The sequence below is a fragment of the Lepus europaeus genome, chromosome 14, assembly GCF_033115175.1.
Source record: "Lepus europaeus isolate LE1 chromosome 14, mLepTim1.pri, whole genome shotgun sequence".
In the NCBI taxonomy this organism is placed as follows: domain Eukaryota; kingdom Metazoa; phylum Chordata; class Mammalia; order Lagomorpha; family Leporidae; genus Lepus; species Lepus europaeus.
In genome coordinates this window covers 49,710,157-49,723,302 of record NC_084840.1, presented here as the reverse complement: position 1 = coordinate 49,723,302, position 13,146 = coordinate 49,710,157, and the positions used below count along the sequence as shown (strand labels likewise).

Below are 13,146 nucleotides of genomic sequence, written 5' to 3'. Positions count from 1 at the left end.
GGCAGGTGCTGCATTGAAAATGAGCTTAGAGTCACTTCTTGCTGCGTCCTGGTGCTACATGCATGGTCCCCAGTCTAGACAGCTCTGGGTAGAACGAGATGCAGGGGACAAGTTGGGGTGGTGCTGGCACATCCCCCCAAGACTCCTGGTTGGCCCTGCTGGATTCCATTTTTTTCATGGCTCCTTGAGTTCTTGGAGCTGAGCAGAGTTAGATTTAGATAGGAAAAGAAGGTCCTGGTCTCCCCTTCTCCCTCACACTACCCCGGCACTTTCTATAGTGCGTCTATAGAAAGTCTGGGTAACAAAGCCCTTCCCTCTGGGGTGGCTCAATGCTCACGGAGCGGTGTTTTCTCACAGCAAGTTGTGGTGATACAATGCCGCTATTTGTAAAATTAAGGAAATAGGAACCAAGACTTCAAGTATGTTCACCCCAAAGCCCCCCAAGCCAGGTAGCCGCTCCTGCCGGCACCACCTTCTCTTGTAAGCAGGTGACTGCGCCCAGGCGGGCTCTGGCCAGCCAGGAAGAGGTGGGAGTGGCCGCTTGTTCTGGCGGAGGGCGTCAAGCCCAGCCAGGTTACACTCCCTGGGGTCCTTTTCGCCAGGAACCCCTGGGAATGGCTTCCCTCCCCAGCAGCCCCGGCTCCGCCTCTCGCTGTCCTCCACGTAGGCAGAATGTTCAGCCTTCCAGAGGCTTCTTAGCAAAGATCCCCACCAAAGGAACTGCTGATCCTAAAAGAGCCCAGGGTTTAACAAAGTGCATGGTGTTCGCTGCCTTCCTCATGCTACAACGTCCACATCAAAGGCAGCTCTGTCCTGAGTCCTAGGCCCTCTTCCAAGCTGTCTTTAGTGATTCGCCTACTTAAAGAAGCCGTCTTCTCTGTGCCCACAGTCTTCCTGGATCCTGTTGTAGAGTTTGGAAATATGCGGAGTGTTCCGAATGCTTCACTCCGACACAGTCATTTAAACATCAGATTAGATCTCGGACACAAAGCTCACAGAAAACACATATTACAAAAAGCGACGTATAGATTTAAAAACTTTTTTTTTTTTTTTGCACCAAAATCAACTTGTCTTTTAATTGCGCTATGTACAAGGCTTCCTGCTGTTGCTGTGAGTGCTCTGGCCGGCAGCTGCAGGCTTTTTGTACGTGCAGTGATGCTCCGTGATAGCTTCCAATCATTTGATCTGGGTTGAGATCCCAGCTGTGCAATCCCCTAATGGACTGGGGAGTGACCCAGGGCAATACACTTAATCTTGCCAAATCTCCGTGTTCTCATTTGTAGAATGAAAAGAATAAAAATAACTACACGCCTGACGGGCCAGACACACTTCAGTAATCTCCATTTGTTCTTCATCACGGCATCTGGCAGAGGCCGAGCTTTGATGTCTGTGTCTTGGATTTTGCTTCCTGTAACACTGAGCCTCGAGGCAGCCTGGGCTTGTGACTTGAACTTGAGTTCTTCATGGCCCCGTCATCCCCTGAGCCCGGAGGGGAGGTCTCTGGCCATCAGCAGCCAGGCTTGGAGGAGAAGTCACAGCTGAGCAACGCTGTGCTCAGCACTAGGGTTTTCCCTGGGAAAGCGATGTTTTCATCCTCACCCCTGCTCACTGGGGGGATGCTGTCACGAGCAGGCCATTTGCTCAATGAAGGAATACGCGCTCAAGTAATAAAGAACCGTGCTCAGTGTAGTCAGGCAGCAGCCGGTTTTGAGTGATTCTACCTGGTGACTATGAATGCCCCCCGAGAGATGGCGCAGGTGGCATTCGAAATGGGGGCAGCCCCTACAAAGTCAGTTTTTGGGTGTGCATGAAAAAACACCATTAGAGAAAAGGTTCAGACCTTTTGTGGTTGGATGTTTCATTTGTGGGAATCTATGAAGACATTAATCCTAAGAGGGAGAGTTGTTCAAGGCAACCTTAATCATAACAGTGGAGATCAGAAAGAACAAATTGGTAATAGGTGGGTGTTGGGTCAGCTGATGATCTAGATAATAAAAATAATGGTTATGAAGTCCGTGCAGCAATGTAGCAGAACCCCAAATTGTGTGCCTGTAATAGGACCATAGCCTTGTAACATATTAATGAAAAAGGTTGCACAAAACCCCCCAAATAGTAGTGATATTGTAATGTAATTTTTAAAAATTTTATTGGTTGATTTTTTAAAAAAGATTTTATTATTTTATTTATTTGAAAGAGTTACAGAGAGACATAGAGACAGAGAGAAAGGTCTTCCACCTGATGGTTTACTCCCCAGATGGCCACAACAGCCGGAGCTGTGCCGATCTGAAGCCAGGAGCCAGGAGCCTCCTCTGGGTCTCCCATGTGGGTGCAGGGTCCCAAGGACTTGGGCCATCTTCCACTGCTTTCCCAGGCCATAGCAGAGAGCTGGATCAGAAGTGGAGCAGCCAAGATTCAAACCAACGCCCATATGGGATGCTGGTGCTTCAGGCCAGGGCGTTAACCTGCTGGGCCACAGTGCTGGCCCCATCTTTATGTATTTTTTAAAAGGAGGGGGCTTGGGGATTGAGGAAGTAGAAATGATGGGGAAGGAAGAAAGACATTTTCAGGTTTGATAATAGAAATGAATGAGATCACCCATTGCTTGTTCTGCAGAGCATGGAGGACTAGGCGCTCCTCTGTGTTCTTGTCTAAAGAGGAGCTTTGGTTTCCACATAATGATTTGTTGATCAGAACAACTCAGCAGGCTCATTTGTAGGTCACATGTGGCTTGCAGAAAGCATTTTGTGGGCATGGGTGTGGGCTGTGCTGGGTGTGGGGCCCTTCCCTGCCTGCTCTCATTCTGTTGCACCGTGCACCCCTCCATGTCTTCCTCACAGTGGGGGCCATCACCTGTTAGGCAGCTGCCCCCAGGAAGGCTCCAGAACTGCACTGGAGGAGATAGGCGGGTGCTCCGCTTGGCCATCAGTAAGGTAACCTCGTGCATGAAGGGGCCTTGGTGTGAAGGCTTCTGCTGTCATGCATTTGAGGTATGTGATGGCGGTTTTGCCAGTCACCATGCAGGTACTGTGGAGTGTGTGGGTCCTTAGGCCAGGGCTGGGCTGCCTGAGCTGGCGTACCTGTTCTGGCCGGAGTCTAAAGGCTGCTTTCTCTTCTCTCTCCTTTCCCCTGTCTCACCACAGAGTCAAATGGAGTTCAGCATCTCCTCCTTGTCCATCCAGGAGCCGAGCAACAGCACGGCCGCCAGCGAGCCAAGGTCACTGTGCAAAGCCGCCCAGGGCTCCCAGGCCTTCAAGGCTCCCCAGGGCAGCAGGTCCTCCAGCCTGGACGCTCTGGGTCCTGCCCGGAAGGAAGAGGAGTCATCCTTCTGGAAGATCAATGCAGAGCGGTCCCGGGGCGAGGGGCCTGAGGCGGAGTTCCAGTCGCTGACCCCCAGCCAGATCAAGTCCATGGAGAAGGGGGAGAAGGTCTTGGCTGCCTGTTACTGGCAGGAACCCAGCCAGAAGGACAGGGAGGCCAAAGCAGAGAGGCCCAGCGCCATCCGCCAGGAGCAGCGCTTCCTTCCCCCTGCGGAGCATGAGAGACCCCAGCTGGGCCAGGGTTCTACCAGCGTGTTGCCCGAGGCCACCGCTCCAGAGGCCGACAGGAAGCTGCCATCTCCCGCCGCCAGGCAGGACGACATGGAGGACGCTTTGTTCTCGGAACCCAAGCCTGCACAGGTGGGTGGCTGCGCCATCCTCCACTACTTTCCCACGCACATTAACAGGACACTGGATCAGAAGTGGAGCAGCCGGGCTCGAACCGATGCTCATATGGGATGCTGGCATTGCAGGCAGCAGCTTTACTGTCTATGCCTCAAGGCCAGCCTCACTCTTTTTTTTTTTCTTTTAACATTAAATTTTCTTTTTTACTGTGGTAAAATGCGGATATCATGAAATTTACCATTTTAATCATTTTTAAGTTAAATTCATGACATTAAGTTGATTCTTAATACCCTACAAGAAGCACCACCATCTACCTCCAGAACTCTTCAGTCCTGCCAAACTGAAGCTCTGAACCTGTTAAACACAAACTCCCCATTCCTCCACCTCTGAGCCCCTGCACCCCTTTCCACTTTCTGTCCTGGTGCATCTGTCTACTCCAGGCACCCTGTGTAGGTGCAGTCATAGAGAAGCTGTCCTTGTTGGCTGGCGTGTTTCACTTGGCCTCATCTTCAGGGCTCATCCACGTGGCAGTGTGCGTCAGAATTTCCTTTTACGACTGAATCATTGCCGGCGCCATGGCTCAGTAGGCTAATCTTCCGCCTTGCGGCGCCGGCACACCAGGTTCTATTCCCGGTCGGGGTGCTGGATTCTGTCCCGGCTGCTCCTCTTCCAGGCCAGCTCTCTGCTGTGGCCCGGGAGTACAGTGGAGGATGGCCCAAGTCCTTGGACCCTGCACCCCATGGGAGACCAGGAGAAGCACCTGGCTCCTGGCTTCGGATCAGCGCGGTGTGCCGGCCGCAGCCCGCCAGCCGTGGCGGCCATTGGAGGGTGAACCAACGGCAAAAAGGAAGACCTTTCTCTCTGTCTCTCTCTCTCACTGTCCACTCTGCCTGTCAAAAAAAAAAAAAAAAAGACTGAATCATTGTCCCGTGGTATGGCTGTCCCACACTGTGTCCAGTCATCCATGGGTGCCCGCTTGGGTTGCTTCTACCTTTTGATTATTATGAATAGCGTTGCTGTGAACCTGAGTGTACAAGTACTTCTCGGAGGCCGGTGCTGCGGCTCACTAGGCTAATCCTCTGCCTGTGGCGCTGGCACCCTGGGTTCTATTCCCGGTCGGGGTGCTGGATTCTGTCCCGGCTGCTCCTCTTCCAGTCCAGCTCTCTGCTGTGGCCCGGGAGTGCAGTGAAGGATGGCCCAAGTCCTTGGGCCCTGCACCCACGGGAGACCAGGAGAAGCACCTGGCTCCTGCCTTCGGATCGGCACGGTGCGCACGCCGCAACGGCCATTGAGGGGTGAACCAACGGAAAAGGAAGACCTTTCTCTCTGTCTCTCTCTCAGACTGTCCACTCTGCCTGTCAAAAAAAAAAAAAAAAAAAAAAGTACTTCACAAGTACTTCTCGAGAGCTTGCTTTCAGTTGTGGGGATACAGACCCAGACCTGGACTCTGTGGGTTGTATGGCAGTTATGCTGTGACGTTTTTGAGGACCTTGAACCCTGTTTGCAGTGGGCAGGGTGGGCAGCTCAGTGGCTGCAGCATATTACAGTCTCCCCAGCAATGTGCAGGGTTCCAGGTTCTGCACAGCCCTCGGCAGAGTTGCCGCTGTTTCTTTGATAGTAACCATGCTGACAGCTGTGAGGCGGCAGCTTATTGTGGGTTTCATTTGTATTTCTCTGATCAGTAGTGATGTTGAGCATCTTTGTACTATCTGTGTTGGCCATCTGTGTATTCTCTTGGGAGAAATATCTATTTAATTCCCTTGACTAAGTTTTATTTTAGCTTTATTTGAAAGGCAGAGAGACAAAGAGTGATCGCCCTGCCTCAGGTTCACTTCCCAAATGCCTGCAATGGCTGAGGATGAAGCCAAAGCCAGCAGCTAGGAACTCTCTCCCGTATGGGTGGCAGGGACCCAACTGCCTGAAGGAATCACCTGCTGCTTTGCTTTCCAGGGTGTGCATTAGCAAGAAGCCGGATCAGACCCAGGCACCCCAATGTGGGATGCAGGCATCCAAGCAGCATCTTTTTAAAAAAAAAATTGACTTATTTGTTTGAAAGACAGTTACACAGAGAGAGAGGGAGAGAGATCTTCCATTCATTGGTTCACTCCCCTGATGGCCACAACGGCCAACTTTGGACGAGGCCAAAGCTAGGAGCCAGAAGCTTCCTCTGGATATCCCACATGGGTGCGGGGACACAAACACTTAAGCCATCTTCCCCTGCTTTTCCCAGGCCATTAGCAGGGAGTTGGATTGGAAGCAGAGCAGCCGGAAATCGATTGGGCGCCCCTATGTTATGCCAGTGTTGCAGGCGATGGCTTTACCCGCAACACCACAGCACCAGCCCCCCCTCCCCTAGTAAAGCAACATCTTAGCCTATGTGCCAAATGCCAGCCCCTGCCCATTTTAGGTTGGGTTGTTTACTGTTTTCTTATTGACTTATGGTCATCTATGACTCTGGGTGTTTCCTGGAGGAGATTTCTGGTGCTTTTATGCCTCTCCACAGATGACTGCCTCTGTTGTCCTCCTGTAGAAGGGGAGCCCGGAGATTCTAGCACCTTCCACCTTGTACCTGTTCCACATCAGGGGTGCACCTGTCCCCTTCCTCTGTGTTGACCCACTTCTTAAGCCAGCGTGCTCAGCCCACTCCCTGCCTGTTTCTAGTACCCTACTCATCTTATCTTCCTGTGTTGTCTGCGTCTCCCTGCCTGTCTACCGTCTCATCTTCCTGTGTTCTGTCTCTTTCTTCCTGTCTACCGTCTCATCCTCCTGTATTCTGTCTACCATCTCCCTGCCTGTGTTCCGTCTCCATCTTCCTGCCTGTCTACCGTCTCATCCTCCTGTATTCTGTCTACCGTCCCGTCTTCCTGTGTTCTGTCTCCCTGCCTGTCTACCGTCTCATCCTCCTGTGCTGTCTCCGTCTCCCTGCCTGTCTACTCCTTCCTACAGGCAGGCGCCGCTCTCCCCATCCCTGCTGTGCCCTTTCCCTGGGACTCTGCAGCAAGGGCTTCATCAGAAGGAAGAAGTTACACAGAGCGGGGATTGTGCGTCTTGATTGTAAAGAGACGCTCTCCTAGCCTTGTGTGGGAGGAGTGAGGAGCAGGAGGGAGCTCCCAGACTGGCTTGAAAGAGCAGAGGGCAGAGTAAAAGGCCAGCCCCCATAAGAAACTGGCAGGAAAACTTGGCGGGACTCCTGTTTTCTGGGTTTTGCCTCACTCAGCGTCAGCCTCCCTTTGCCACCAAGCTGGGCCTATTCAGCTTGCAGGGTACGTCACGGGTCTGCTGTGTGTACCCCTCCGCCAGGCGCCTCTGTTTCCAGCCACGTGGAGGGCGGCGGGTCACGGTCCTGAATTAGAATGCCGGCAGCTGATCCGGTGACTTGGGTTAGGTGGGCAGGCGCCCTGCCTGCCTGCCTGGTGGTGACGATCCAGCCGCAGCTAGAGACAGCCTCCTCACCCAGGGGCCCTTGGATCCACCCTGCTTCCCTTGAAGAGTGCTGCAGGGGTTGGGAGACTCACGCCACCGCTTCCACGTGGCATCCTGGCTCCTTCCACTTTGCGAGGGCTTTGTTTGTTGTTTCTCTGTTGTCCACGTTCGCGCTGCGTTCGAGAGAACATCTCTATAATTTGCTCCTTTATTTTACGATGAGGACATGTAAGCACATCTGTCCTTCCATAGCAGGAAGAGGTACAGGAAAACAGGAGCGTGTTGTTCTCCTTTTCTCCGTAAGTAGGTCTGTAGGCCGCTCACACACACGCCTGGGGTGGGAGAGGGTTTGCGGCAGCAGCTGGCTGGCGGAGTGTCACTTCTGTTGGGTTTTGTTTAATTTCTGGTTCCAAGCACAGAGGCAAATTGAGGTCAGGGAGCGTCTGAGATGGAAACAGATTCTTTTCATTTGGGTCATTTTAAATGAGATGCTGTTTTTAGATTATGCATCACTGAGAAAAAAATACACCCATGCCTTACTTCAGTGTGTTTTCCCCTCCGCAGGTCAGCTCAAGCAGTGTCATCTTGAAGACAGGATTTGATTTTCTGGACAATTGGTAAAATGTGGTCGATCGAAAACAAGTACGGCCAAGCACCCCAAAACGTGTTCCAAAGCGGTGTGGTGGTGGAGGAGAAAAAAAGGGCAACGTTCCTCTGTGTACTTTTTCCTGGTTTATCTACGCTCTTTTCTGACTCATTGGAAACTGGTAAACCGTGCCAGATTTTTCCCTTTTTTGGTAAAACCGGATATATATGCTATTTTCCATGATTTGATAACAGAAGTTTTACATTTGGAATTTTTAAAGACAGTCAAGAACGCAGTTAATCTTGTAAATAAAACTTCTGTGCCCGGCTCCGTCCAGTGTTCCCCCTCCTCAAAAGGAAGAGTTTCTTCAACCGGGTGACAGGAATCAGGAGAGCGATTTCCATCTCTTGCTCTCTCCACGCCTCAGCCCATCATGTACGGGGGTTCTTTGTGATGGCTGGTCCGTGGGGACGGCCTCAGGCGTACTGACGTGGGCATGCTGGCTCCCAAGTTTCCAGCCAGCCCTGGAAGCTGTCTGGGGCCCGCTCTTGCTGAAGCCACGCCCTTTACACCTTGTGCCACGCCCCCCCTCACGTCAATTTTGGAAGACAGACTTGCCACGGGCTGCGGTCTTTAAGCTGTCCTGGTACTTACTCTATGTCTTCAGCACCGTTTAGAGAAGAATTGTGTGTTTCTTGCTGTTAGCTTTCATTACTTCATATCTTGGTTTAGCGGCTCCTTTCTTCATTTTATACTCACTCAGAAGCTGTCGTTACTAATGTGACCCACTGGATGAGCCCTGTACTGGACACCTGCAGGGGTCAGGGCAGATGGTGGGTGTTGTTGGAGGATGCAATCAGCTGTGTTAGAAGTTCCCAGTGTTAGACTGAAGGACTGAAGGCGGGGGTGAGGGGGCAGTGGATGTCCTTCGTCCCCAGGACTGGTCAGACTACGTGGAGGTGGACCCTCCCCATCCTTGACCACCACCAGAAGTGGAGGAATGGAGTTCCTGGGCATGCCAGAAGCAGCCCCTAGAGACCTTTGTCATAGCGAGGGTCCCTGGAGCTGCTGCAGACAAGGTGGCCCTTGCCCATGCCTGCTGGGGGAGTGTGGCTGTCAGCGAGGGAAGCCGCTGCCCTCACCAGGGGCCCTGGAGCCCAGCGGTCCCTGGTTTGCAGGAGGTGCCCGTGCAGAACTGCAAGTCTTGGCCTGTGTGGTCCATTGGTTGCCATCACTGTGTTCTCCTCACCTGAAGCCTTAATCCTTAATCCCTGTGAGCCCTGCCAGTGAGCGCTTGGTTTCAATATCGAAGTGTGTCTTTTTTTTTTTTTTTACACACCTGTTTCATAGGACCTTTTGAAATAATTTTTGGAATTTTTTATCTGGCTCCAAGGTAATGCATGTGGCATCTCCCCCCAACCCCAGAAAATTTCAGCCAAACTGTGGCTCAGCCAACATGTGATTTGGTTTCTGCCAATTGCTTTATGTCCTCAAACCTCCCCTAGCCCCTGGAGTCTTGGAATTTACCTTCCTCCTCTCTGTACTGTTGATGCTTGGGAGGGGAAGAGATTTCCAGCAAGGGGCTGGGGCGGTGTGTGGCGGGGAGCTTAGAAATCCCAGCTGGCACTGCCAGAGCAGAGGGCCAGCTCCCCCAGGGCTAAGCACCCAGAGCGCCGCCCCGCCTCCACTCTGCAGTGGGCTGTTTCACATCCCCAGGAGCAAGTGTTTTATCCATGTTGGGGCAGCAGGGAAGAAGGGTCTGGAGACACTGGGCAGGGTGATCTGTCCTCTTGGGAGGCATCGCTACTTCTTAACCACTGTCTCGTAAAGCCCAGTATTCGCTTCAGGTTCTCCTCGAGTTGAAGGGTGTGGGGGTTATTGAAAGCTGTGGCCTTACTTCTGGGGCGCAGCCCCCGCCCCCGTAGTGTTTAGTTACTACTGAGATTGAATAAACGTAAAAGGAGAAATTGGGAGGTCGTGGAGGGAGTCCTGGCGTCGTGTTGCTTTGCTCTGGAGACCCTGGAGGACCCCGGCTGGTGGTGTCCAGCCTGCCCAGCCTGCAGATCCTCTGTACCCCCAGCTAGCACCCCTGCAGAGCTGGGTGCATTCCCCTTCCTGGGACAGGCTGGGTCAGCCTGAGGGAAAATTTAAGCCCTGCATTTGTCTCGCTCCCCTCCCCCAATCAGATTGGAATCTCGAAAACCAGGAGTTTGTATTTATTTTTGGAAAAATACACACTTTTCAGCGGAAGCCGGTATGCAGTTTGGATTCCTCATCCTCCCAGACTCTCTGCACCTGGGACTCGGCCCACGGGCTCAGTGTCCGCTCTCTGACTGCGTTTTATAAAAGCTTCCCCAGGAAATCGGAAGCCAGCCTCCACTTCACTGGGGGTTGCTCCTCGGTGCCCCCCATCATTTTTGGAGCACTGCCCGTGTTGGGAACAACAGGAACTGTCACCCAGCCAGGCCCGACCCCTCGTGTGGATGTCCAGTGGCCTCCCTTTCTTTGATACACATTTTCAAAAATGATAAATTCTTACAACTTGTAACTTGGTCATATTTTATACTAATAACCTTTAATAAAGCCATTTTAACATGCTGCATGTGTGTGTCTGGGGCCTCTGTCAGGGAGCCATAAAGTCATATGTCAGGGAGCCATAAAGTTGACTGTGATTGGACACAAAAGAAAAAGGATGAGTGCTGGTTCAAACCAGACTGAAGCCACTTCCGGAAGCCCCTCTGCAGTCTTGGCACAGTCCTCCTCGCAGGTTGGTGGGCAGTGATGGCCAAGGTGTGCACACCCCAAGCACAGGTGCAGGCTGCATCCCGGAGGACGCGTGTCCAGCCCTCTGGTGACGTGGAAGCTGCGACGAGACTTGCCAACGACAACCTACCAGGTTGAGTGACTCTGATTCCATAAGCAAATGCTGTCCTGAAAGCTGTCACATTGAATCTGGTGGAAGCTGATTTTATTTAGCTATTTATTTTGCTGTCAGTCCTGTCCCATTCATTAATGTACAGGTGGTATTAGCACCTCAGATAGAAAATGTTTCTATGCACAAGGGAGCCGTCAACAGGGAGACCAAGCGCACCTGCGTGTATGCAGCTCTTTGCGGCCAGGGAGGGAAAATGCTGAACCTGTGGGACTGTGTTGTGGGGTGGGGCGATTCAGTAATTTCTTCCAGCAATTTCTCTGGTCTGACCTCAGGCTCGTGTCCCTTGATACTAAGAGGGCATCCCTGAGAGGAAATCAGTGATTCTGAATGCCACCGAAACTCAGGCATCCTGGATAAAAGATGGACTGAGAAGAGCACGGAGAGCAGTGTGTTTGCCTGCTGGAGCCGCTGTGAAGGCCCCGCAGACTGGGCGGCTGTGCTGTGTGCGCGCGGTTCTGTCCTGATCTCCCTAGGAAGGCGTCAGTCACATCGGGTCAGGGCCCATACCGCAGCCTCATTTTAACTTAACCACCTGGCAAAGGCGCCAACTCCAATACAGTCACGTTCTGAGGTCTTGGGGTTAGGGCCTCCCACAGGAAGGTGGGCAAGCAGGGCTCAAATCGAGCCCACGACAGAGCAAGAAGATCTAGCAACAAAAAGTGCCACTCACAGCAGCAGTACAAATGATGAAGTGTTCAGGAGCCAACGTAAGCATACAAAGACTTCTTTTTTAAAAGAATCTTTATTTTCACTTTATTTGAAAGCAGAGAGACGTCGTCCATCTGCTGGCTCACTTCCTAAATGCCTGCAATGGCCAGGGCTGTGCCAGGCCAAGGCCAGGAGCCTGAAAGTTAGTCTGGGTCTCCCATGTGGGTGACAAGGACCCAAGTTTGTGGGCACCACCTGCTACCTCTCTTCCTGCACGGAAGCAGGAAGCTGGATCCGGAGCAGAGGAGCTGGGATTTGAACATGGGATGCAGGTGTCCCGGGCAGCATCTTACCTGCTGCACCAAACACCCGTCCCCCAAAGACTGGCTGAAAACTAAGAATTAAATTAAAGAACTAAGAAATGAATAACCTCAGATGGGATCGCTTAATATAAAAACGTTGGTTCTCCCCACATCATTTATTAGTGCACCCTAATAAAAATAAATCCCAGTGGGGTATTTTGAGAATTCTGATGAATGTAATCAATAAGCAGAAATAGTTCACCAAAGAAGGAGGGGAGTTTAGTGTCAGTTATGAAAACATGTTTAGGGGCCATAAGGTGGCAGTTGGTAGGTAATTGGTGTGAAGACAAACACTTAGATCAATGAAAGAGGATGGAGAACTCGGGGAAATCTCACCTAAGCGGGAGCTAAGTTACCATCGAGGTGGTAACAAACCAGCTTGGAGAAGGCAGGATTCTTCAGTGGATGGAGTCTCATTACATGGGGGAATGGAATCAGGGACTTTGTAGAGTGTGGACTCTCAATGAATTAAAGGTTAGAAAGGGTAGCTATGTAAGGTTAATAGAGGGAAATATTATGTATTATTATTATATACATTGTTGTGTCCTAGGGCAAAGGAAGCACGCTTATAAATTCAAAAATGTAAACCATGAGGCAAAATACTGGATCTCACTACAGAAAAACAGATTTCAGTCTGAGAAGCACTCGGAACAGTGGATGAGTTGGAGGGTGGGAGAAAGTATTTGCTGCAGCACTTCTGGTCGAGGGCAAATGTCGAGAACTTGGAGAGCATTCTTGTAAATTACCCAAAAAATTCCGGCAACCTCAATAAGAAATTAACAGAAAGAAGCCAGAACTGTCAAGTGTATTACCTGATGCTAAAAATGATTGGTAATCAGAGAAAAATACTAGAGCTAGGTGATGCTAAATGTTGGCAGAAATGGGATAAAACAGTGGTTCTTGACTGGGGGTATTTTGCTCGTTCCCCAGGAGGGATATTTGTCAGTGTCCAGGCACATTTTCTTTATTCATTTTTAAAGATTTGTTTTATAGGCCAGCGCAGCGGCTCACTAGGCTAATCCTCCGCCTTGTGGCACCGGCACACCCGGTTCTAGTCTCGGTCGGGGCGCCGATCCTGTCCCGGTTGCCCTTCTTCCAGGCCAGCTCTCTGCTGTGGCCAGGGAGTGCAGTGGAAGATGGCCCAAGTGGTTGGGCCCTGCACCCGTATGGGAGACCAGGAGAAGCACCTGGCTCCTGCCATCGGATCAGTGCGGTGCACCGGCCGCAGCACGCCAGCCGCGGCGGCCATTGGAGGGTGAACCAATGGCAAAGGAAGACCTTTCTCTCTGTCTCTCTCTCTCTCACTGTCCACTCTGCCTGTCAAAAAAAAAAAAAAAAAGATTTGTTTTATTTATTTGGAAGGCAGAGTTAGAGAGGGAGAGACGAGGGGAAAGAGAGATGTTCCTTCTGCTGGTTCACTCCCCAAGTGGCTGCAACAGCCAGAACTGGGCCAGGCTGAAGCCAAGAGCCAGGGATTTCTTTTGGGTCTTCCACGTAGGTACATTAGCAGGGAGCTGGATCAGAAGTAGA

The 13,146-nt window shown here is 51.6% G+C and overlaps 1 protein-coding gene across 1 annotated transcript in view; it reads left to right on the top strand.

Annotated features, from left to right (window-relative positions):
- The window catches only part of C14H1orf198 (chromosome 14 C1orf198 homolog), a 34,420-nt gene extending 24,117 nt beyond the window's left edge, over positions 1-10,303 (top strand). The window contains exons 3-4 of the mRNA XM_062210592.1: positions 3,141-3,677; positions 7,650-10,303. Coding sequence (XP_062066576.1) covers positions 3,141-3,677; positions 7,650-7,706 — 594 coding nt within the window. The 3' untranslated portion in view covers positions 7,707-10,303. The remainder of the gene's footprint in view (positions 1-3,140; positions 3,678-7,649) is intronic.
- The last annotated feature ends 2,843 nt before the right edge of the window (positions 10,304-13,146 follow it).